At 43.9% G+C, this 24707-nt stretch overlaps 2 protein-coding genes across 2 annotated transcripts; both read right to left on the bottom strand.

Moving 5' to 3' along the window:
- Positions 1-12281: 12281 nt before the first annotated feature.
- LOC120720315 lies at positions 12282-15169 on the bottom strand. The gene is made up of 8 exons (XM_040009934.1): positions 15120-15169; positions 14706-14887; positions 14326-14462; positions 14111-14204; positions 13514-13846; positions 13149-13323; positions 12935-13059; positions 12282-12753 (listed from the first exon to the last, which is right to left on the bottom strand). The coding sequence occupies exons 3-8, from the start codon at positions 14460-14462 to the stop codon at positions 12427-12429; spliced, it is 1191 nt and encodes a 396-aa protein (XP_039865868.1). The 5' UTR covers positions 14706-14887; positions 15120-15169; the 3' UTR covers positions 12282-12426.
- A 2961-nt stretch (positions 15170-18130) lies between these two features.
- Positions 18131-22881, bottom strand: LOC120720321. Its single transcript, XM_040009938.1, has 5 exons — positions 21600-22881; positions 21116-21226; positions 19064-19230; positions 18415-18731; positions 18131-18141 (listed from the first exon to the last, which is right to left on the bottom strand). Exons 1-5 carry the CDS (start codon positions 21687-21689, stop codon positions 18131-18133), a joined length of 696 nt encoding a protein of 231 aa, XP_039865872.1. The 5' UTR covers positions 21690-22881.
- Between the last annotated feature and the right edge of the window lie 1826 nt (positions 22882-24707).

Raw genomic sequence — 24707 nt, 5'->3', positions numbered from 1 at the left:
GCTCATGCCGAATCTTTTCAGTCTCCTGAGAAGAAGAGGCGCTGCTGCGCCTTCTTCACTGTTTTGTTTGTGTGTACTGACCACGTAAGATCCTCAGCCAGATGTACACCAAGGAACCGGAAGCTGCTCACTCTCTCCACAGCAGCGCCGTTGATGGTGATGGGGGTGTGTACTTCTCTGCACCTCCGGAAGTCCACTATCAACTCCTTTGTCTTTGCGACGTTGAGGGTGAGATGGTTGTCTTGACACCAGTGGGTCAGGGCGCTGACCTCCTCCCTGTAAGCCGTCTCATCACCGTTGGTGATAAGACCCACCACTGTAGTGTCGTCCGCAAACTTCACAATGATGTTGGAGTTGTTAGTGGCCGTGCAGTCGTAGGTGTAGAGTGAGTACAGGAGAGGGCTCAGTACACACCCCTGTGGAGCACCAGTGTTCAATGTGATGGGGGATGAGGTGATGCTGCCCAGTCTGACCACCTGGCGTCTGTCAGACAGGAAGCTAAGGATCCAGCTGCAGAGGGAGCTGCTCAGTCCTAGATCCTGCAGTTTCCTGTCCAGCTTCGAGGGAACGATGGTATTGAATGCTGAGCTGTAATCTACAAACAGCATCCTCACATACGTGTCTCTCTTCTCCAGGTGTGACAGGGCAGTGTGTAGTGTCAGGGCTATGGCATCATCAGTGGACCTGTTGTGGGTATGCAAACTGTAGAGGATCCAGTGAGTCGGGTAGTGCAGAGCAGATGAAGTCCCTGACCAGCTTCTCGAAGCATTTGCTTACGATGGGGGTCAGGGCTACAGGTCGCCAGTCGTTCAATGAGGAGATGGTGGAGGATTTGGGTACAGGGACGATGGTGGCCATTTTGAAGCAGGCTGGGACTACAGACAGAGAGAGGGAAAGGTTGAAGATGTGCGTGAACACTCCAGCCAGCTGAGCCGCGCATGACTTGAGGACGCGGCCGGGAATCCCGTCCGGACCAGTAGCTTTGCGTGCGTTCACCTTCCTGAAGCACCTCCGCACATCCTCCTCAGACACAGTGTGCGCACTGACGTCATCCGCGGTGCGCACACTGTCCGGTCTCATGGTGTTCGCTGCGTCGAATCTAGCGTAGAATATGTTTAGATCCTCACACAGAGAGGCCGTGGTCTGCGGTGTGCTGGTTTTCCCTCTAAAGTCTGTGATCGTGTTTAGTCCCTGCCACATACTCCGAGGGTTGTCAAACTGTTGCTCCACCCTGTCCCTGTACTCACGTTTGGCTGCTTTGATCGTCTTCCGGAGTTGGTAATGTGCGTGTTTGTAGTCCGATGTGTTCGCGGAGGCAAAGGCGGTGTTCCGTGCCGCCAGTGCCGCGCGAACATCTCCGTTAATCCAGGGTTTTTGATTTGGGAAGGATTTGACTGTTCTGGATGGGACGACATTTTCCACGCATTTCCTGATAAATCCGCAGACTGAGTCTGTGTATTCATCAATGTCTCTGGCGGCCACGTGAAACATTTCCCAGTCCGCGTGATCAAAACAGTCCCGCAGCGCAGACTCCGATTGGTCCGTCCAACAGTGCACCGCCCTCCGGGTTGGAGCTTCCTGTTTCAGCTTCTGCCTGTAGGCGGGCAGGAGCAGGATGGAGCGGTGATCTGATTGGCCGAATGGGGCGCGGGGGAGGGCTTTGTACGCATCCCGGAAAAGAGGTGTAACAGTGGTCGAGTAGCCGGTTTCCACGTGTGTTGAAAAGGATGTGTTGATGGAGTTTTGGTGAGACTTTCTTCAGGTTTCTTTTATTAAAGTCCCCGGTCGTGATAAACGCTGCCTCTGGGTGTGCGGTTTCCTCGCTGCTGATCGCGCTGTACAGTTCCCTGAGTGCTCGGTCAGTGTCGGCTTGTGGGGGAATGTAAACAGCTGTAATAATCACTGCTGTAAATTCCCTCGGTAGCCAGAATGGCCGGCACCTGAGGTGGATGCAGCCTCTGAATTTGGACAGCCCCGGTTGGGGGACAGTAATAACGGTGACAGCAGAAGGATTTGACCGGGTGCACGTTCGCATAATCACACCAGCTGTTGTTGATCATGAAACACACACCACCGCCTCTGCTTTTCCCAGTAAGATCCTGTGACCTGTCCGCGCGGTGCACAGAGAACCCCGGCAGTTGTATTGCGGAGTCCGGTACTTTGTCCGATAGCCAGGTTTCTGTGAGGCAGATCACGCAGCAGTCCCGCATCTCTCGCTGGAATGAGATCCGTGCCCGAAGCTCGCACAGCTTGTTCTCCAGAGACTGCATATTAGCCAGTAATAAACTGGGTAACGGTGGTCTGTAAGTGCGCCGTCTCAGTCGAACCAGAACGCCAGATCTTCTCCCTCTGCGTCGGCGTTTGCGGCCTCCAGGGCCAGAGAACAAAGGCGTCTCAGGTGAGATGAATGGGGGGTCTGCAAACGGAGTGTCCGTGTTGCAAAACTTGAACTCCGGAAAGTTATAAGAAAGACCGTCTTTTATGTCCAGTAAGGTTTGTCGGTCGTACACAAGGAGACAAGTGCTGCTCGTGAAAAAATAAAGGAAAGTAAAATTAAACACAGAAGAAAGCCGTTGCTTGGGGGAGCTCGCGACGAGGCTGCCATACTCGGCGCCATCTTGAACCGTCAGTTGAACCGTCAGTTGCCCTCACCCGAAGGTAGGGCGATGATGATAACGCCAGTTTCTCCTGGAAACGGGAGCGGCAGAGGAAACAGAGGGTGTCAGAGCAACAGTGACTGGCCCATCATCCTCCGACCACATTCATGCCAGGCATGAGGCAGTTGAGGGGTGGTCGGAACCAAGCGTAAGGGAGGAAGGAGTACGATGCTGCGACTGCTGCTGCTGCAGTGGGGCGTGAGAGGGCTTGCTTACTGTGACTGAGGCGTGTGGATGAGGAGGTGAAGATGAATTGGGCTAGCTCCCAGGCTTGGACTGCCTCCTTAGCCTGGATCAGCGAACGGCTGAATTCCGAAGACATGGAGAGCTGGTGAAGGTGAGGCTTTCTTTTAAACATTGCTTCTATTGCACTCAGTCCGACTGAAAATGTCTGCAAATCCGAGGCATGGCTAATGCGACTCATCAGTCCGAGGATGCGAGCAAGGTCCACCTCTCTCTCGAGGTGAGCTGAGTCCGGTGGGTCCATATTGTGGTTGCGTCCTTCTGTCACGATGAGCTGTGCGGCTGACAGTGGCTGGACCCAAGTGCAGGACTCCAAGACAAAACATTAACTTAAGACGGCAGTTTCATTTGCTGGCAAGACAAACTTAGCAATACAAAAAAAAAACTCAAACTAGGATTGTTTGATTAGACTAACCTAGGACACAGACTTTCAGAGTAAAACAGGAAACATGACAGACGCGGAATTGACTAGGGGAAAAAGACATGGGACCATACTTGCCAACCTTGAGACCTCAGAATAGGTAACCTCAGGTAGGTATACATATACATATACAAAAAACTTGAATTTTACAGTGTTTATTTATTTAAAATTATTTATTTAAAGTAAGTTAAATGTCACCGTTATTACTGTCCCCCAACCGGGGCTGTCCAAATTCAGAGGCTGCATCCACCTCAGGACCCGGCCTTCGTGGTCTAAGTGGGCTGGGTCTAGCCTTCAGAATTACATCTCAAGCTCTCTCGGTGGAGTGAAACTCTGCCGTCTACTCCTTGATATCTAAATATAACCGGAAGCTGGCGTAGATTCTCGACCATCTCACACTTCTGTTTAATCAGTTTTCTGTTTGACGTTTATTTAGTTACATTCTCGCCTGAAAATATGCTAAAAGTTTATTTTGCGACTCAAAAAGAGTAATAAGAGTAAAATTAAAAATAAGTAGCTGCCACCATTGTTGGAAACAGGAATTGGCTGGGCCGGGCTATGAATTCTGGGATATGGTTTTTCATTTTTGTTGTCCGGGTGGAAAATCAGGAGAAATTCGGGACAATGGTGGCTGCGGGAGATTTTCCGGAGGGGCACTGAGATTTGGGATTCTCCCGGTAAGTCGGGAGAGTTGGAATGTATGCATGGGACTGGGGAGTCTAAGGAGCTTGTAAAGAAATGCGTCTGGACTTCGTTAAAGAAGTCCAGACACAGTGCTCTGTGCAGCTGCAGTTTGCTTCATGTGCCAGAGGCCCACATGCCTGCTGGTTCTGTGATTGTTCTCGCTGGAGGGTCGGAAGATGTTATGAAACGGCTGTGTGCAGGCAGGAAAAGGACCCAAAGTGCAGACTCTGGAGACAAACGTGAACTTAAACAGCTTTAATGCTGAACTCAAAAGGGTAACAAAACTGAGAATACAAAATAAGCTTACGCAGACAGAACACAGCAAGATGAGGGTAGATAAGGGTAGATCGTGACACGAACAGAGAGAAACACAGGGCTTAAATACACAGAGGGAGCAATCAGGGAATGGGAAACAAACAGATGGCGTCCACGATGGCGTTCACGATGGCGTCCACGATGGCGATAACGTCCAGCCATCGGCCTGGAAAGTGGCCGGACAGGACGAGGACGAGCAGGCCGGACAGGACGAGGTGAGGCAGGGCCAGACGGTGCGGAGACCTCTGGCGTAGACAAAGCGCAACCAGCCCATGCGAAGGCCTCAGGCAGAGACGAAGCAGGACCAGATGGCAGCATGGCAACTGCAGGCAACGGAACAGGTGGTGGCACTGCAGGCAACAGTGTGGAAACTGCAGGAAGTGGCGCTGCAGGCGACTGTGTGGGAGCCGCAGATGGTGGCAATGCAGGCGACGAAGACTGGACGGGCACCTCGGACCCTCCAGCGGAGGCAGAAGATGGCTGGAGCGGTTCTCCAGAACCCCCAGCAGGAACAGACGGTTGGACAGGCCCCTGGGTCCCTCCAGCAGAGACAAACAAAGGCTGGTGCGGTTCTCCAGAACTCCCAGCGGGAACAACAGACGAAGGCCGGACGGGCCCCTTGGACCCTCCAGCAGGAACAGGTGGCTGAACTGATAAGTGAGCTAATGTGTGAGCTATGGACAGAAGTTTCAGATGTGTTGACTGTTGTAAAGATGGTAGTAATGGTGGGTTAGGTGGTAGATTAGCAGGTAGTTGAGCTAATTCTCCTGAGCCTCCAGAACATGCGAAAAACGGCTGGACGGGCTCACCAGAGCCTCCAGCAAGGTCAGAAATGGGTGCACGAGCCTGCTGGGTACTAGCCTCTTCCACCCGAGGAGTAGGTACGGGTGCAGAGGTAGGCTTTCCTGGCTAGCCTCACCCTGGGAACCGGAACAGGCACAGGCAACGGCTCGGCAGCTGCTGTCCCCACCCGAGGAACAGGTACGGGTGCAGGGACTAGCAGAGCCTCAGCTGGCCTGGAAACTGGAGCAGGGATCAACTGGGCCCTAGCCCCCCTCACCCGAGGAACTGATACAGGTGCAGGGGATGGCTGGACCGCAGCTACCCTGGGAGCAGGAGCACAGGGAGACAAAGGAGCAGGCTCAATGAAAACCAGCTCATCTAAAATAGGTGTCGACCCTTTCCCACCATGTTTAACCGTCTTTTCAGTCTTGGTTTTAGCAGTGTTCATATGATTGTCTTTTCCCAGCTCAGAGGGAGCAGAACGAAAGCAGTCATTATAACTCACCACTGGGAGTTGCTCCGCAGAGACAGAGTGGTGATGCCGTGAGCGCCACCTTCTCCGGGAAGTGGGAGGTGGCAAACTGGGCTGTAAATCCTCGAACGGACCGGGCTGCGATGAGGAAGCAGAGAGTTTGTGAAGCTCAGAACGCTGCAGTCCCATAAAGAGAGCAAAAGACTGTAGCGGAGTAAGTCCAATGTCTGCCGTTGCATAATCCTTCTTCCTCCGCTGCTCCAGCCTCTTGTCGGACTGGTAATCCAGGGGTGGAGGTGGAGGTGTAGTGTCCGGAGAGAATGTGCACGTGCTCAATCTGATCGCCCGAGGCATAGGCGCCGGCTCGGCCATAGCCATGCCAGTCTGGAGGCTGGGGGGCCCTCCCCAAGCCAAACGTGACCCATAGAAGGGTGACTCGAGCTCCCGGGCATGCTTAGCCTCCTGCATCACCCTCTCCTTGAGGAAGGCAGATACTGTGGGTCGCCGATACCACATGGAGTCTGCTGGGTCCATACTCTGGTCGCGACCTTCTGTTATGAAACGGCTGTGTGTTTTATTTGCCTGCCTGCATTAATGTTTGTACTTTGGAAGTTTGTTACTTTGAGTTCAGCATTAAAGCTGTTTTTTGAGTTTACGTTTGTCTCTGGAGTCTGCACCTTGGGTCCTTTTCCTGCCTGCACACAGCCGTTTCATAACAGAAGAGCCACTTCAGCTTTCAGCCTTCGCTGGAGGGTCCGAGGAGCCACTCGCGCCATCACCTATGGTTTCCACATCCTTGTCTGCAGCATCATCCTCGTCTGCAGCATCCTCCTCGTCTGCAGCATCCTCCTCCTCATCTGCAGCAGCATCCTCCTCGTCTGCAGCAGCCTCAGCCTCGTCTGGTCCAGCCTCATCCTCAGCCTCGTCTGGTCCAGCCTCATCCGCCCGCCTGGTCCAGCCTCATCCTCCCTCATTCTCACCCTCATTTGTTCTGCCCATGTCGCCACCGTCTTCCATGCAGCCAACCTCCGAGAGGGCTTTATGATAGATTAGTGAACTGGCGACCTCCGGGTCGACCTCCAGAACAGTTTCCACGTCACCACTGCCTTCTGCGTGGCCGACCCCCTGAACCGTTTTACTCTGGGCTCCTGTGTTAGCAACCTCCGGGCCGGCCACCTGAACTATGTGAACTTTTGTGCTATCAGCCCCCAGGCCAGTCCTCTGAACAATGTTTTGGACTCTTGGGGGCTCTTGTTTTGCTCTGTTCCATGTTCCATGGCGAATGAACTGAATCATTTCTTTAACACATTTGATTCATCCATGAGGCAGTCTTCAACATCGGCTGCAGACTAACCCACCCGCACTGCTGCTGCACCTCCACCTCTGACACCTAAGCCATTCACACCTCCTCTACTCACCCTGCTAACCACTCCCCACCCCCAACAACAGCATCCAACACACACTCAACACAAGGCTCCAGCCTGTCTCTCTCAACCACCCAGGTCAGGAGGGAACTGAGGAGGATTAAAGCCAAGAAGGCAGCGGGTCCAGATGGCATCAGCTCAAGGGTCGTCAGGTCCCGCGCAGATCAACTGTGTGGGGTGATGGAGCACCTCTTTCAACATGAGCCTGAGGCTGGGGAGAGTGCCACAGCTCTGGAAAACCTCCTGTGTTGTACCAGTGCCAAAGACTCCTCGTCCAAAGGACCTCAACAGCTATAGGCCGGTGACTCTGACATCCCACCTGATGAAGACCCTGGAGCAGCTGGTCCTGGCTCAGTTTCAGCACCTGGTGAGCTCATCACTGGACCCACTTCAGTTTCCCACGTGTGGGACTAATAAAGGTTATCTTATCTTATTTTATCTTATCTTATCTTACTCAGTTGCTGTATACTCCAACACATTCGGCCGCAGCTTTTTAGCCAACAGTCACACAAATAACAACAACAACAACAACAACCTCAGGTCCCGGCATATTTTATACAGGGGGAGGCGTGATGAACTGATGGAGCTCCAGTGTGTGTCAGCCTCCCCTGCAGCCACGCCCAAGCCACACCCTGCCACAGGGGGCATAGCAAGATATAGTCGGCCCCCTACTTCTCTAGCCACCAGGACACTGTGGCACATAATGATTGAATTTGCAGAAAAACTGCTCTTTAATAACCCTTAGTCAGTCAAGCTATTATTTTATATTGTGCTGAATATTCTGTGCCGATAAATGGAAAGCTTTACACTACTGCCCATCATACTGATGCTTTTGGACATTATTTTGACATAATTTGCTGTATTTGCGCCTGTGTGTTTGATCTGTACTATCTGTACTAATGGAAAGCTCATGCCAACACGTTCGTTTCAGTTTACTTTTTATACTGCCAAATAACACAACAGTTACTTAAGCACTTCCTTCCATTCGCTTCCGCTTTTCAGGGTCGCAGGGGGTGCTGGAGCCTATCCCAGCTGTCATAGGGCGAGAGGCGGGGTACACCCTGGACAGGTCGCCAGTCTGTCGCAGGGCTAACACACAGAGACAGACATCCATTCACACTCACATTCACTCCCGCATTCACACCTATGGGCAATTTGTATTGATCAATTAACCTATCCCCACTAACTGCATGTGTTTGGACTGTGGGAGGAAGCCGGAGTAACCAGGGAGAACCCACGCAAACACGGGGAGAACATGCAAACTCCACACTGAAAGACCGCAGCCTGATGGTGGTCTTGCTGTGCGGCAACAGTGCTAACCACCATGTCACCGTGTCCCTTAAGCACTTTTGTGTTATATTTAATATTTATACAACCCCCTAAGAGCAAGCACTTTGCAACAGTGGGAAGCACCATGGGAAGCCTCTAGCAGCCTAAACCTATTGCAGTGAAACTAAGTGAGGGTTTAAGGAAAGTTTAAGCCTAATCATAAAGTATGGGTGTCTGTTTCCTGAATCCAAACTGGGAGCTGGTCCCACATAAAAGGGCCCTGAAAGGGGAAGGCTCAGCTTCCCATTCTACTTTTAAATATCCTAGGAACCACAAGTAAGCGGAATTTATGGTGAAGCAGAGAGAGCGTTTCCGTTGCCTCTCCAGGGCATGCTTGTCTGTGTACAAAATGTCACTACCAGTCTATGGGTCACACTTGCTCATCCCACAAAGGAGAGTGAAGTTCTGACATACAAAGAGCTGAAGAGAAACTGAACTTTAAAACAATTAAAAATGTCACTGCAACAACTATCTGTTCTTTTTTATCCTTTATTTTTTCATCTTTGAAGTTTTTTTGTGGTTTTCCAATTCTCAGTGAACTCCAATATCACTCCCTGCTCTATTCCAGCCCACATGTCAACCATTGGGCAGCCGTATATGTCATCCACTTCCAGTGACGCGCAATCGGGATGTTTAACCCTTTAAAGCCGGTCGGAGCGGGCACGCTCCGTTTTGCATAACTATTTTTAAATCCCGGGAGCACTGCAACCACATAAGCTAGCGCAATAAATTTTTTTGCATATGAAACCGGAGGAGTTGTACTTACATCTTATGCCATCAGCTTGTCCTAAGTCACAGTTTCCTTCCACATAAGCTTTGCAAAAACTGCATAAAAGCACTTGCAGCAACAAAAAAACAAATATTCCAGAAACACGCTTTGCCGATCCGATCAGCCGTTTGTACACTTCCTACGTCCATCAGTGCGACCTATAGCATGTCCGCCATGTCCTGGCCGAAACCGGAAGTGATGTCATTTTGCGGAAATGTAGTGTTTTTTTTACTATCAGGGCCTTTTGAGCCTACAAACAGCAAAATCTCCAGTGTTAATTCAACTCCTATAGTGTTAAAGTTAACACTTTTCCAGTGTTTATATAATTCTCACTGGTTAGAGTTAAAGTAACACTTTGCAAAGTGTTATTATTTTAACTCCATTGTAGTGTTAAAAATATAACACCCATAGTGTTAAGATTTCACTCTGTATGGTGTGAAGTGTCTTCACTCAAAGTGTAACTACCTAACATTTATAGTGTTGTTTTAGGACACTGATAAGTGTTCACTTTTACACTGGCTTGGGTTAACTCTTTTCACTGAGGGTGTTACTACACAACAACTATGGTGTTATTTATGACACTTTTAAGTGTTTATTTTCACACTGGATTGTGTTGACTGTTTTCACTTAGAGTGTTATTCTGTAACTTTTACAGTGTTATTTTGGCACTTTAAAGTGACATATATGAGCTTTTAAATACTAGTCTGTATTAATTGTCTGAATACAAAAATGCATTAAAGTGCAATTACTGTATGACTACTGTGTTACATTCAGTGAAAATCCTTGTTAAGTCCCTTTACAGGATAAAAGGAGAAAACATAAAATTGGTCACATAAGCATTTTAATAAATATTAAATTCCAAGCACCATACAGCATACGTTCACAACAAAAATAATGGCACAATGTACAGACCATCATCATCACCATAAGCACTTTGCAAATCAAATGGCTTGTATATTTCAATACAGTCTGCTTTAACAACATCTTTTTCATCCGTTTCAAACACTTTATAAGCATGGCAATGTTCACTGAAATTTTCAACCACAAGCTTCTGAACTATGAAGTAGGTGTGACTATTGACCAAAACTATTGTTTTTATTCTGCAAAACACCGGCATCTCATGTTCAGAACCACAACAAATGACCAATCCTGTTCTGTACTCAGTCCCATTAATGTTAACCCAATTAGCAGAGAAAGCCTCTTCTGCAACAGCAGGCAAGCCTAGGGAGATCATTTCACTATTTTCCTCACTATCAACATCAAATGATTTCAAGGGCCCATACTCAACATGGCTTAAAGGACATGTCTCCCACTTGTATGCTATGGATGTTTGATGTTTTTTGGCAAGTGACACTGTGATGTTCTTAAAGTTCTTAAGGGTGTCTTTGAACACCCTATGTTTAGCCTCACCTCTCATGCTCCATACATGCAATAATGGCCCAATTTTTCTGATGCAAGTTGGGTAGTGCAACATAAAGTGGTGTTTGGGAATCATGTTCCTACCTGGATACAACAATTTGAACAAGTCATGATGTTCCATTGTTAAATGTTTTAGAAGCACAGTCATGCCATGTGTAACAGATGGAGAGAATATGATGTTAATTATTTGCAACAATAGCAATAGCATAGTCCAGTTCTGATTTCCTTCTGGCACAATATCACCAAAAATTAAAGGAATGTTTCTTATCAGACAAAGAGTCTGAATGGAGTTAAGACCTATACTATTACCACTACTGTCTAAGTTCACCCTTGTTGGACGATTTTTGCTCTCCAAGTAGCCATAGTCAAAAGCATAGATCCGTGACAAAAGAGCAGGTTTCGGCAGAAAATTGTCTGACAGATATTCCAACAGTAACTTTATCTCATATTGTGCTACCCCTTCGAGAATATCATGCATAATGTCCAAGGAAAAGTTCTGGCAAACATGAAAGAATTGAAGAGTGTTCAGTGTAGAATTCTTTCTTAAGCCAAACACATGTAGCTTTTGAGGATCAGATTGCAACTCACTGCAGTGCATTTCAAAAAGTTCTTTCCCTCGTAAGATGATCTTTGGATCATCCTCAGTATACACACTCTGTGCATCCTGTTTTGCAATTAAACACAAACGACAAAAGTAACGTCCACTGAAAGACTCAACAAAACCCAAAATTGAGTGCATCCCCAAGTTGTCCCCAGTTATCTGACATATAGTGCCATGGACCTTTTCAGATGAGAAGGGTAAATCAATGCCATGGCTCTCCAAAAACTTTATGTCATCAATCAGAGGCTGTAAAATAGGATCAAAGCCGTATTTTTTCACATCTTCTGCATGAAACAATGCAACCAAATGAATGTTCATCAATGCAGAATTTAACTTTGGAGGCAGATTTCTGAGGACAAAATAGATTGCACCAACTTTGTGAACACCACGTTTGGAACCAAGTGGATTAGCAGTCTCAAAGTCATCATAATAAAGCTGAATTTGCAAAGAAGTCTGTGGTCTTGAAAACAATGGATGAGACTTATAGTAACTCCCATCACAAAAGTCTTCATATCTGTCTTCTTTTGATACACATGGTTTAGCAAGCAGCTCGCAAATATAAGAATTGCGACATATAAATTTGATTGTTTCCAAAATTGGAATGTACACAAAAGTGTCTTTTACTGGTACCTGGTCATAAGTGCCTGATTTTTTATTTAACCTTGTATCATAGCGTATTCCTAAAGTCTTTTCCACTGGATCCACAATTCCCCATTTTTCACGGAAATATGACTTTCTTTTAGCTTCAGTGTCGAACTTCTCAACTGGATTGTCAAAAGTCTCAAGACATTTTTCCACTGGAGATCTAACAGGATTTTCTGTTGGCACAACGTTCAGTACTTTATGTTTAAACTCACAGTGCAGTCCATCAGCAAAATCTTCCAAATCACAAACAAGTGATGACACAAAACTATTTGCCAAACCACTACCATTGAGTTTACCAATAATTTTAGTGCAAATTGCTTCAGAATTTTTTTTAATTCTTTGACCTGACCCATTGTTTTCAGAACACCCAACCTCTAGGCTCTGAGTAACACTTGTTCCTGCAACTGCTATGTCTGTATCTTGTAATCTGTCAAAATCAGCTTGAAATGACTCTGAGGGTTCTGCATCACCACTTTGACAACAATCTTCATCATGAACACTATTTAAATGTTTTTTTAAACCAGAATATGTAGTGAACTGACGGCTGCAACCATCTTGTGAACAAGCCAACTTAAATTTGGTGCTTGGATAAAAACTGTGACCTAGTCGCAAATGACTTATCAAAGCCTGACTGGTGCTATGCAGAGTTTGACAGATAAAACATTTAAACATGGTTCTCATTCAACATTTTGGCACGCAACTCACGAACACGTGGTGACTCATCTGTTGAGGTGGCATCAATGTTGAATATGGTGGTCTGCACAAAACTGTAGAGATGAACCAGTGACTCGTCGTAAGATAAGTTGAACACGTAGTGGGATTTGAAAAGTTCATCAAAAGCACTGAGTGAGCTGGTGGCTTGGCAGGGGATGAGCTGGTTGTCCACTGCGATGTAGAAGGTGTCAATGCTGTTCTGGGTTCGACCAACAGCGAGGATGTATGGTTGTTTACCATCTCTTGCTTGCAAGTGTTCATCAATGCTGCAGCATGACTAAAAACAAATGAGATATTGACATATAGGCCTAGCTTATACTTGCTGAGTATGAACCATTCATTCAGTTTGACATTATGTGCCTTGCTAACTTATTACAAAATACTAAGACACATACTTCATGGAGAGGAAAACTAAAAAGTGTTTTGTAGGATTTTAAAAAGTGAGACAACATATTTACCTTGTGAAAGTGCACCATTTTGTGTGCTGCATCCGTTGGACTTATTTTGGTTCTCCTCTTTCGTCCAGCTGTGGGTGGCAAAAGTTGAAGGAGTAGCAGCAGAGAGGCCATGTCACTGTCCCAGTCTGTGTATGGTTGAATTTATAAAACAATTTCAAAATGACAGGTAAAAATAAATATTATTAAAATCAAACAAGCATGGTGCGACGCCTACCATTTGCATCACTCTCTGTTGGTTTCTCAGCAGCTTTTATCAAACGACACAGGTCAGTTGACTGAGTCAGCTGTTTGGCTTCTTTAATAACCTTTGGCTTGAATGACATGTCCCACTTCTCAAGCAACTTGGTGGCTGTTTCAGCACCAAACAGCAGCAGGAAGTCTTGATTGACCTGTTCATCATACACACAGGACATAAAGACAGTGCTCAACATTGTTTACATTGCAATGTGATTTTGACCAATATGGGATATAGCCTGACTGGGATGACCAATGATCACATCTTTTACTGTTGCCATCCACATCAGCAAAACAAACAAAAAAAAGGATTAACAGTTAAAAATATCAAGTGATTTGACTTACTAGTCCTTTGACATCCAAAAAGCGTGGAAATGTTTTGAAGACATCTGCAGTTCTTTGTGGATCATGCACCAGATCCTGGCGATGTTGGAACGTCATTTTCATCTTCTGAAATACACTTGCTTCATCAGGAGAGTGAACAAGAAATGAGATGGCCTCCTTGCAGGCATCTCCATCAAGTTGCTGAGGCAATGTGGTTGCTAATCTTCTGCGCTTAGGCCCTTGTTCTTGATGCACTGGGACTTCCTTCACTGGCCGTTTGGTTGTAGACCTGGACATGGTTTTGAGGCGCCACGCTAAATATCCAGTGCCTTTCACTCCGTCGTAGAAATGTTCCTGTCACATTTAAACATAGATGAAAAATAAACATCAAATGCGATCTTACAGACTTTGCAGATTCAGCAAAAAGAAACCCAAGGACTATTATCATGTAACAGGTGCAATACATGTTAAACAACATCCACAATTTCAATACAGTTTTATGACAATAGTTATTACGAAAGAGGAATTAAGATTTTTCTTTTAAATCATTTAGCTGATGTAATTATTCCATGATGAAAACTAAATAATGTGCTGTTTTACAATCACTGCATGACTTACATAGCCGTTTGGAGAAAATGGATCCTTCAATGAGGAAAAGAGTGTAATTATTCCAAGGGCATATTTCTCCTTTTGCTTACGGGAGGGAATTCTGCTATAGAGGAAATACAATTGACAATGTTAAATCAAAGGTATGTGTCTTTACTGCAGTATACATTACAAGAATATTCCATATGGCCCATCTTTACTTTTTTATTAGGTACTATTACTCTTACCCATGTCTCTCAGTCATATCACTTGCCAATATGTTAACAAGCTGCCGCCGGGTGCGGTGGCTCAGTGAATTTTCGGCATTGTATTCTTCAAGAATTTCCTCTCCACCAGGTTTCCTAGTCAAGGCATTTTTAACCATCTGCTCATATAAAAGGGAAAATAATAACAATAAAAACTTGTTTGTCAGTAAAGGTGAAAGTTTAGAGGAATGTCAACAAACCTGTGAAAGACATATCTAGCAAGAAGCACTAACTTCTACTAACATTTTTTCATACAGGGCAAGTTGGGAACCACCATGTTTTGAATTTCAATTTGTATAACAATCTACAGTATAAATGGTGTCAACTCAAAAATACAAAAGACATTTTCTGTTCTCAATTACCTCTTTTGCAGCCTCTGACACAGAAACATTTGGTGCAGAACTGTCTTTGCTGGATCTACTGCGGCCTGCAGGAATGCCCTTTTCCCTGAGGTCACTGTCACTTGATGAAAGTGATATAGTGTCCGTGAGGGAAGATAATGTATCCGAGGAGGATGGTGTGGAATGAGCTAAAGGACAAAAATCTTTGGGAGAGATGATTTGGTTAACTTTCTTTAGGCTACTCCACAATGCCATTAATAACACAATTTCAATGTTCATGTTCAGACAACATTCTATACAAATATGACCCATCCCTGTCCACTGTCATGTATATTGCATGAAGACAGGTCAATGTCATCTGCATCAAGAGCAAAAGAACTTGGCTCTACATTGAGTGGGCTATACTCTGAAAATTTAAGTTATGATAACATTTACCTTCATCTGAAATCTTTTCACGTATTGTCAGGCATAGGTCTGGTTGGGCCTCCAGTAAACTCCAGAAAAATGTCTTCTTCGACAGCTGTGTCAGTTTCATCGAAAATATCAAGGTCAGCAGCATCCGGAAGTCCAAACTTGGTTTTGGCTTTACAAAAGATAAGCATAATGTCACCTAAAACGCCTGAAAAACTTTTTTAAAAACTAATTTTGACTTTTTTATTTAGCTAATATTTATTAACAGCTGTTTTACCTGTCTTTAAAATGGTTAAATTAGACAAGTCTGCAGCAACAATATAGGCCTAGGCCTACTGCTCTGTACTGTTTTTAATGTCACACATTAAAATAAAATGTGTTAACATTTAATTCGTTTTTTAAATAGATGAGATGCAAACATGATGAACTGATACATGTGCAACAAATTTTGTTCTGCCAGGTTATCTTACCTTCACTGATGAATTCTAGATAAGTGAATCCTGCGTGCAATTTAATGTACTTCTTTACATTGAGGTATTTCACTTTCAGCAACATGTCTTACAACAGCACCTGGTGGAGAGAAGGGGGCACAGAATATTTTTTACCATATATTTAAACCATAGCTTAAGTGGCAACAAATCCAGACAACTTTAAGAAAATATTAGGCTATACATTGTGTGATGATCTGTGAAGGGGTGACAGACCACTTCAACCTCAGGAACATAATTTGGCTTCCCCCTGCGCACTAAAATAGCTGAACTTGGGTACACAGAAATAGCATCCAATGAATTATCCACCCATCCACATGTTTATAAGACGACAACGGCGATCTTCTCGTCTGCACGCAGGCTAGATACTTAGTTCTGCTATGTTGCGAGTAAATCGCTGTAGCCTACTTGGGGAAAAGCATCTCTGTTTAAACCATGTCAGGATGATAATCCACATAAAATTTCCTGTTGAACGCACACCTGCCTTCATCACGCTTTCACTTATGACAACAAATATCCCTTATACTGTAAATTAATGAGTGCAAGTCTTACATTTATATCGGGAGTTTCTGACACATGCACAGCCGTCTGGCTAGTTGCTACTTTGTGGTGGTTGTTTTGTGACACGACATGCTAGGATTATCAGTGGAGGCGACGTCAACGACCCTCAGTCGTTATACCGCTTGGTCTTAAACACTGGATGGTAGCCTATTTCACTAAAACTGTAGAAAAGGGGAAAATGTTCCCTTAGATTAGGCCTACTACAACATAGGGCTGCTCGATTATGGCAAAAATGATAATCACGATTATTTTCACTGAAATTGAGATCTCGATTATTTGACGATATTTATTTAACAATAACAATGTATTGAATAATGACTTTAAAGATTGTCAAAAAATAATATAAAATAGTGTGCAAATACTGATAATAGTGCAAATGTTTGCAATATAAAAAATAAATGAAAAATGTAAACATCTATGTTTAGTGAACGTTGCAGTGTTGCTCTGTGGTGCAGCTACAACACTGTAGCAAAGTTTACACACTATGTCTACTTGATCCACGTCTGACTCCGCGAACCCATAATGTTTCCACACCACTGACGTTTTTTTACCTCTCTTTTCAACCAACGGCAGTCACTCTCCTCTCCAAATAACTTCTGCTTAGCTTTCCGAGCTTCCCTCGGGTCCTCTTAATTGTTGTGACACGTGTTCGAAATGCAGAGAGGTGCGCTCGATTTGCCACACGGAGCAGCGCGAGAGTAAAGCACGAGGGAGGGGCTAATAATCGGCTCAGTCATTTTTAATGATCGTTGAAAGCCCAGATCGTAATCGTGATTAAAATTCGATTAATTGAGCAGCCCTACTACAACATGTATGATATATCCTAACCGTTAGCAAGCAATCCATGCACAAACGCAGCGCGCCTTGCTTGGTCACTAACATCTAACAGAATTCCATAACCCCCTGCCACTTCAAAGATTTGTAGGCTAGGCTACTGCTAAACTCGCTGGTAGCACGTGTAATTAGCCTATCTTGACGCTTTCCAAAACTTGACTTGAACGTCTCCATGTGATTGTTTAGTTCACTTTTAAATAGGATATTTCTGAGGCGAATGTTCGCTTCCCTTAAAAGCAGTGGGCTAAACGCATTTGTCTTAGCTGCCAGCTAGGCTACCACAAATTCAAATTTTAACATTACATTTAACATATCCAGAGGATAGCTAACTCCTCCCTCGTTTCATTTAATAAGCATTGAACACTGGAAAGCATTTCTCTTATGACATTAGAACTAACTAGAATTGAGAATTATATTAAGCACGCATTTATTTTCGCTGCAATATTAACTTGTTATAGAGGATAGTTTAGCTACCTAAGCTAACGAATCCCATCTCTTACCGCAGATGAATACACTCCACATTAGGAAAATATTGCATGCTTCTGATAAATAATGTTATAGGCTAGTTAGTTACAATATTTAATAATGATAAAATAACATAGGTCTTGTTGTATAGTTCTTACCTGAACAACCTCCTCGATCTTGACAGCAAACTTCTGGCGGACTCCTTCATGCCCATGAGCGCGAAAAACCCGGATGTGGGAATCAACTCCAAATGAGTGTTATAGTATTGACTCTTTGAAATAACTCCGGCTACAGAGCTTTTTCAGCACCGTTAGTGTTACTGTAACTCTCAAACCAACACTTTTCAACTCGAAATTTTTAACACCAGTAATTTTAACTCACATCAACACTTCGGATTTTGCTGTGTACAATGGCCTAATTTTGCGTGCATTATCTGTCGTCTTTATTTCGTACTGGCATATACTTTTGCCTACTTCTTGTTTTGTTTTTAAGACATTTGTATGCAGTTCATCTATCATTGCAGTAATGCCCTCTGGAATGAATGCCCACTGTTTAACTGTGTCTAAAACAGCATTTAGTTTTCCAACCGCATCTTCTGTGCATTTTTTGTCTGTGCTTTCAACTACAGGAGTGTCATTCAAAGTTGATAGAGGACTTTTCAGAGAGTTTTTCATTTGTTTAAAATGGCTACAAGCCACCTTCAGGCAAGCACGTGTTATAGTGAGAGAACGTACAACAAGTGCACTGAAGTGTTTCAGCCGATGCAAAAAAACACAGATTTCCAAACAAACTTGGCATTTTTATCACTTTCAAGTCCTCACAGTGTACAAAGTAATGCCTTTCTTTCACTGCAATTCTTGCCAAGGTAGAAATGTCTGTTTCCATGTTTGGATAGATGTCATTGTCAACCTCTGCTAATTTTGCAAGTAACACTAGATGCTTGCAAAGAAGTCCTCGTAAGCCATATGTACGGTTGCAGTAGGACTCAACAGGGCAGACATCATACACTATGTCTTCTCTTGACTCAGATGGGACTTGATATGCATTAACTCCATGGCTGTTCTTGACTGTAATTTTAAGAGCCCAACCACTTTCCATCAGTCTTGAAGCAGAGTCTGAAACTTGAGACAAGGTGTCAGCAAACCTGTTTTTCATGCGGCCCACATCTTGCAGGGTTTTTATGACTGAGAAGTAGTCGTCGGCCTTCCCTAGGAGCACTTCAATCAGATCATCCAGACGCCTATTCTTGTAGCCAGATAAAAACTGGTATTTCAGGCGGTGGAAAAATCTGAAAAACAGTTATTTGAAATGATTAGTAACTGTAATTGAAGGAATTTAAAGTTTAAATCAAGACTGTATTATTTTTTTAAAAATTGGAATACCTATTGCACACGTCTTTTATAAAGGAATGCCCTGTGCCGGTTTAGCTGATTTAGGCAAATCCACCTACTCTGTTTTTTGTTGTGATAACAAAAAAAACGCTGCTAGAATTTAAAGGATTTGCCTAAAACCTGTTCTGGCAATGACATGAAGAACCTACTCAGTTTAGCCTCTTGGATTAATGCATAATATCTTTTTTTCAGCAATACAATTGAATGAGGTCAAAATAATAAATCATACCTTTCAATCACATTGTTTGTTTCAGAACGAGCGTGACTGAAGCGACGGCCGTAGTCACACCACATGTGGCCAATGCCTTCCCAGTGCTTCTGAAAATACTGGCACACCAAAGGGTATTGCTTAAATGTCTGGCAGAACTCTGCTGATGTGGCTTTAAAGTCGTCCTCCTAAGAGAATTGGATTCAACAGAATATATCAGAATCAGAATCAGAATCAGAATCGTGTTTATTGGCCAAGTATATGTGCAGACACATACAGTGAATTTGGTTCCGGTAGATGGTGGCTCTCAAGCACAGCAATGTAAAACACACACACACACACCACACACACACACACACGTGTCTATATATACACATTACACATACATACACAAAGCTGTGTAAACCAACTATAAATAACGAATCTAACTTAAAATACAGAAATGAATGAGGTGGAATGAATACTACAAAATGTACATAAGTGCAGTTGCAGTCTGGCAGTGGGAGCAGTGTGACAGGTCAACTGTTAAGAAGGGAGATGGCGAGGGGAAAGAAACTGTTCCTGTGTCGGGTGGTCCTGGTCTGCAGGCTTCTGTACCGTCTGCCAGAGGGTAGCAGATCAAAAAGTCTGTGTGCAGGGTGTGAGGGGTCTGTGATGATTTTCCCTGCCCGTTTCCTGGTTCTTGAGAGGTACAGATCCTGGATGGAGGGCAGGGGGGCGCCGATGATCCTTTCTGCTGCCCGTACAGTCCGCTGCAGTCTGCTCCTGTCCTGTTTAGTGGCTGCTCCATACCAGACTGTGATGGAGGAGCACAGGACAGACTCAATGACCGCAGTGTAGAACTGGATCAGCAGCTCCTGTGGAAGACTGTACTTCCCCAGTTGTCTCAGGAAGTACATCCTCTGCTGGGTCTTTTTGAGGATGGAGTTGATGTTGGTCTCCCACTTCAGGTCCTGGGAGATGGTGGTACCCAGGAACTTGAAGGTCTTCACAGTTGACACAGGGCTGTCTGATATGGTGAGGGGGAGCAGAGTTGAGGGATGTCTCCTGAAGTCCACTGTCATCTCTACAGTCTTAAGAGTGTTCAGCTCCAGATTGTGCTGACTGCACCAGAGTACCAGCCGCTCAACTTCCTGCCGGTATGCAGACTCATCACCATCTTGAATGAGGCCAATGACAGTGGTGTCATCTGCAAACTTTAGGAGTTTGACAGCCGAGTTCTTGGAGGTGCAGTCGTTAGTGTAGAGGGAGAACAGTAGTGGTGAGAGGACACATCCTTGAGGGGCACCAATACTGAGGGACCGGGTTTCAGAGGTGATCTCCCCCAGCCTCACTTGTTGCTTTCTGTCTGTCAGGAAGCTGGTGATCCACTGACAGGTAGCTGGTGACACGCTGAGCTGGGGAGAGTTTGGAGGAAAGAAGTTCAGGCACAATGGTGTTAAAAGCCGAACTAAAGTCCACAAACAGGACCCTGGCATAAGTTCCCGGGCGGTCAAGGTGTTGCAGGATGTAATGCAGCCCCATGTTCACTGCATCATCCACCGACCTGTTTGCCCGGTAGGCAAACTGCAGAGGGTCCAGCTGGTGGCCTGTAATGTCTTTCAGATGGGCGTTCGAAGGATTTCATGACCACACTGGTGTGGTCATGAATCATTTCAATCCATTTAACAGACCTATTGAAATCTTTAATATTATGTATTGAAGCCCTTTTCCTTTTATTGAATAACATTAAGAATTTTAAGTTATTAATAATATGTCGTGTTTTTGTATTAAGAAGCAATTATTTCTTCCTTTACAATGGCTAAGAAGGAACACTAAACCTATAAGCATATTTGGTTTCAGCATCTGTCTGTGAAAGAATCCCACTCACAAGTTCTACTGCACAGTGGGTGACACAATGATGGTCTGCACAGCTTAAGTACTTGTTTTGATAAGCAAGATAAGAAGCCAGTTTTAGAAATTGTTTCAAAAATCTATTTTGTATCTCTCTGTAACTTTTTTTAGCAACTGAAAGTTATTGTGCTCTTAGTGTAATCAAGAAATCAAAATGTGAAATAGACAAATTACACTTACAGATGTGCAAGCTTTCAGCTTACAAAAGAAAGAAATGATTTCATTTCTCTTTTGGGTGTTAGAAAGCCCATGGACCCCGGACTCTGATTTTGAAAGCCATCGATTAACAGCCTGTGAATGTAAGAGAAAAAAAGTTAATCTGGAGAGAGAGACAGAGGAGCAGCTGTACAAAAAGCATAAAAGAAAGCTGACGTCCAAAAATAACTTTGTCACTCACTGGACAAGAGGACCTGTGCATTACAGAAATCAACCAGGCAAACATATTTTTAAATGTCAAAAAGAGCTTTGGGAAGCAGCCACCAGAAGATGAGTGCACTGTGGTCTTAAATGGATGGACATAGTCACTCAACACTTTATTCCTTTATATTCATTAACCTGAGTAGGTGAATATCACAATGAGGCAAATCATAACAACAGGACCCTGTTGTAAAAATGTGTTTCAGGTGCATCTTAGACAACGTGAAAAGAAAACAATGTGGTTTACCTGCAAGACATGGTACCAGCATAGAAGGATTGCTGACTCTGGAAAAACCTTCTGCAAAGCATTTATTTCCGCAAAGTCTTTGTCAACCATAAATGCTCTACAGAAAAAAAGAAAACACTAAATGAGATTAAACAGTATGAAAATGTTTTTGCTATCTCAAAGCACCACTTCAATGCCCAATTAAACATTTCAACTCACAAGTAGATATATAAAATACTGCATACAGCCTATAGGAATAACTTTAACAACTGGTAAGGAAAGTTTTTTGCAGCCCATGCTGCAGCTATAGCATTAGATTCTGGCATGTTATAACTTTTTTGAAAAGGAATTATTTCAAAATTAATAGCTGTCAATGTATTATTTACCTCGGGGAAGTTGGGAAATGCTCACAAACTATTCCAAGAACAATTTCCAGGGTTTTCTGACTTTCGTTGCTGACAATAGCATAGGCCACAGGGACTCCATGCCCATGATCATCTCTTACAACAAGTGTGAATAAGGGAAATGAATACTGGTTAACGCAGTGCGTGGTGTCAACAAATACTAACTGTTTTGCATAGTTCTCCATGTTTGATTTCATTACAGGTGTCTGCAAAACAATCATTAGTTCTTGGTCAGATGTGTATGGTTGATAGAAGAGAACATGTTCTTGATGTTTTCCATTAAGTAAGGTATGTACACTTTGACTGTCTCCACAGTTAAAGTGCTTCTTCCTCATCATGCAGGTTCTAACACTGTCAATGTCACGTGGTGTGACAAAATGCTCTCTGTTGTGAAGATCTCTGTGTCCATGTTCTTTGGCCCATTTATGACATTCGGATAGTATGATGGCTGGCTTAGTTCCAAGGGAAAGCAGTTCCTCAATCTTCCTCCTCAAATCACTGGAAATATTGTTGAAATGTGCGTCTTTTGGGTCCGAAGGATCATGCCCATCATGCTTATCATATGTACGCTGCACGATGACTTTGTGGTCTTTCCAACATTTGAGTACTTTAAATGAAACATAGGCCTTACAGCCCACTGCTCTGTAGCTGTTTCGACTTTTTTTTCCCAGCTCTGATGCAGTTGAATTTGTAATAGTCTCTTTTCCTGTCTTTACCTGAGGCCACATTTAAACATTTATAATGTCCATGAAGGGTTAATGAGTTCAATTTTTCTAACACAACACTGAATGGGTCCTCCTGGCATTGTGACACATGCACACAAAGTTGTGTATCTTTTCCAGTTCTTTTTTTTTCGTCATTCAGAACACTTCTAATTATATCGTCCATTTCTGGTGGAAAAATAACGAAGGTTTAATTAGTCAATAATAATTAATTCATTTTAACTTGTTTTGGGGTTTTTTGCAATACAATGTAAATATTAAATATAATATTAATATATATATATATATATATATATATAATATAAAACAAACAGGGGCTAAAAGAAGCTAAACTTTCATATGGTATGTCTCTGGCAACTTCTACATGATGTCCCAGGGACAACTTCTACATGATGTCCCAGGGACAACATCTACGCGATGTCCCTGGGACAACATCTACACGATGTCCCTGGGACAACATTTACGCGATGTCCCAGGACAAATTTGTCAATTTCTGGATTACTGTTAATCTCCATAGAATCAAGAACTCATGTCCAGTTTCACAGCTATGGACCAGTTAATTATGTTTCCAGGTGATAGTTTGATTCATAGATTCAGCACACAACCATTAGTCTAGGCCTTTTAGTCCAGATTCTCTTCACTTATGTTTGTAAAATGATCAGGGAAGCTACTGCAATTTTGCCTGACATTGTTATGACAGCTATTTTCACCTGTACATTTATTATATATAATAATATATTGACGGGAGAGCTATATTCACCTGTACTTTCATAATAAATCATAATACATTGACACGCAATTCTCTGTCTGGAGAACACTGGTTCGCAAGTAGCCTATCACTAGCAAACAAACAGCTATCAATTTCAAGGAAAACATATGTATTATGTTTACCGTTTATTAAAGAAAAGTATCTTGAGAGGAATTGAAATTGCTGGATCGGCGGACAAAAGGCGGTTTCTCGAAGAAGCACATTTGTTTTTTTAAGGCGGGTATTTTTCGAAGTCGCAAAAGTATGACGTCACAAGAAGGTGATTGGTTACTTGTAATGTGGACCCTGGAACAACATTTATTATGATGATGTGGGAACAACACTGACACGAGGATATCAGATCGTGCGTCATGCATCATGTCTGCGTGGTTATGTTTAGTTCATGTCATGTCTAATCTCCATGTTTCCTGTTTTACTTTGAAAGTCTGTATTCAATGTCAGTGTATTTAGTTTCACTTCTCCTGTCCTGTCTTTAGGTTCATGTGTGTCAGCTGTGCTCCCATGTGTGGCCACTTCCCCTGATCATCCCTCATGTGTATTTAGTCTCTGTGTTTCATGCAGTCTGTGTCGCGTCGTCTGTGTTCCCACCCTCCATGTCCTCACGGCCAGTCTTTACAGTCATCATCATGGTCCTTTGAGTCTTCTTAGTTTATCAGTATCTATTTCCCAGTTTAGTTAAGTTCAGTTTAGTCATGGTGTTTCTGCTTTGTGTGAGAACTGTCATCAGCCATAATAAAGGCTCGCTTTCAGTTTAAGTTTACTCCGGTATACTTTCTTGTGTTCGCACCTGGGTCCACCACACACACCACCGCATGGTCTGTCTCCTCAGATCGTGACAGTCTGAGTGGTGTCCCAGAAACAATGTGGGCTTCATAGATAATTGGCAAACCTTCTGGAGGAAACCTGGTCTTGTTAGGAGAGACGGCATCCATCCCACTTTGGATGGAGCAGCTCTCATTTCTAGAAATATGGACAAATTTATTAAACCCCCCAAAATATGACTATCCAGAGTTGGGACCAGGAAGCAGAGTTGCAGTCTTACACGCCCCCCCCCCAAAAACCCCATCTCCATAGAGACTGTGTCAGCTTCCAAACAGACAAAAAACAAACTAAAAACCAGCAACAAACAACTTAAACATAAACAATCACAAAGAAAGAACAATACAGTATCCACATCTGAACCAAAGAGTAAAACAGTGAAATGTGGATTATTAAATATTAGGTCTCTCTCCTC

This window comes from Simochromis diagramma, unplaced genomic scaffold (genome assembly GCF_900408965.1).
Source record: "Simochromis diagramma unplaced genomic scaffold, fSimDia1.1 OVJJ01000576.1, whole genome shotgun sequence".
NCBI classification, from domain to species: Eukaryota; Metazoa; Chordata; class Actinopteri; order Cichliformes; family Cichlidae; genus Simochromis; species Simochromis diagramma.
Note: the sequence above shows the minus strand (reverse complement) of the source record. Positions and strands in the feature narration are given on the sequence as shown.

Coding starts and splice junctions, on each gene's coding strand:
- LOC120720315 (XM_040009934.1), bottom strand. CDS start 14,462: ATGGTTAAAAATGCCTTGACTAGGAAACCTGGTGGAGAGGAAATTCTT. Junction 14,205..14,325: donor GATATGACTGAGAGACATGG/GTAAGAGTAATA, acceptor TTTCCTCTATAG/CAGAATTCCCTCCCGTAAGC. Junction 13,060..13,148: donor AACAGAGAGTGATGCAAATG/GTAGGCGTCGCA, acceptor AACCATACACAG/ACTGGGACAGTGACATGGCC.
- LOC120720321 (XM_040009938.1), bottom strand. CDS start 21,689: ATGGTTGACAAAGACTTTGCGGAAATAAATGCTTTGCAGAAGGTTTTT. Junction 21,227..21,599: donor GCTGGTACCATGTCTTGCAG/GTAAACCACATT, acceptor TTACATTCACAG/GCTGTTAATCGATGGCTTTC. Junction 18,732..19,063: donor ACAAACAATGTGATTGAAAG/GTATGATTTATT, acceptor ACTGTTTTTCAG/ATTTTTCCACCGCCTGAAAT.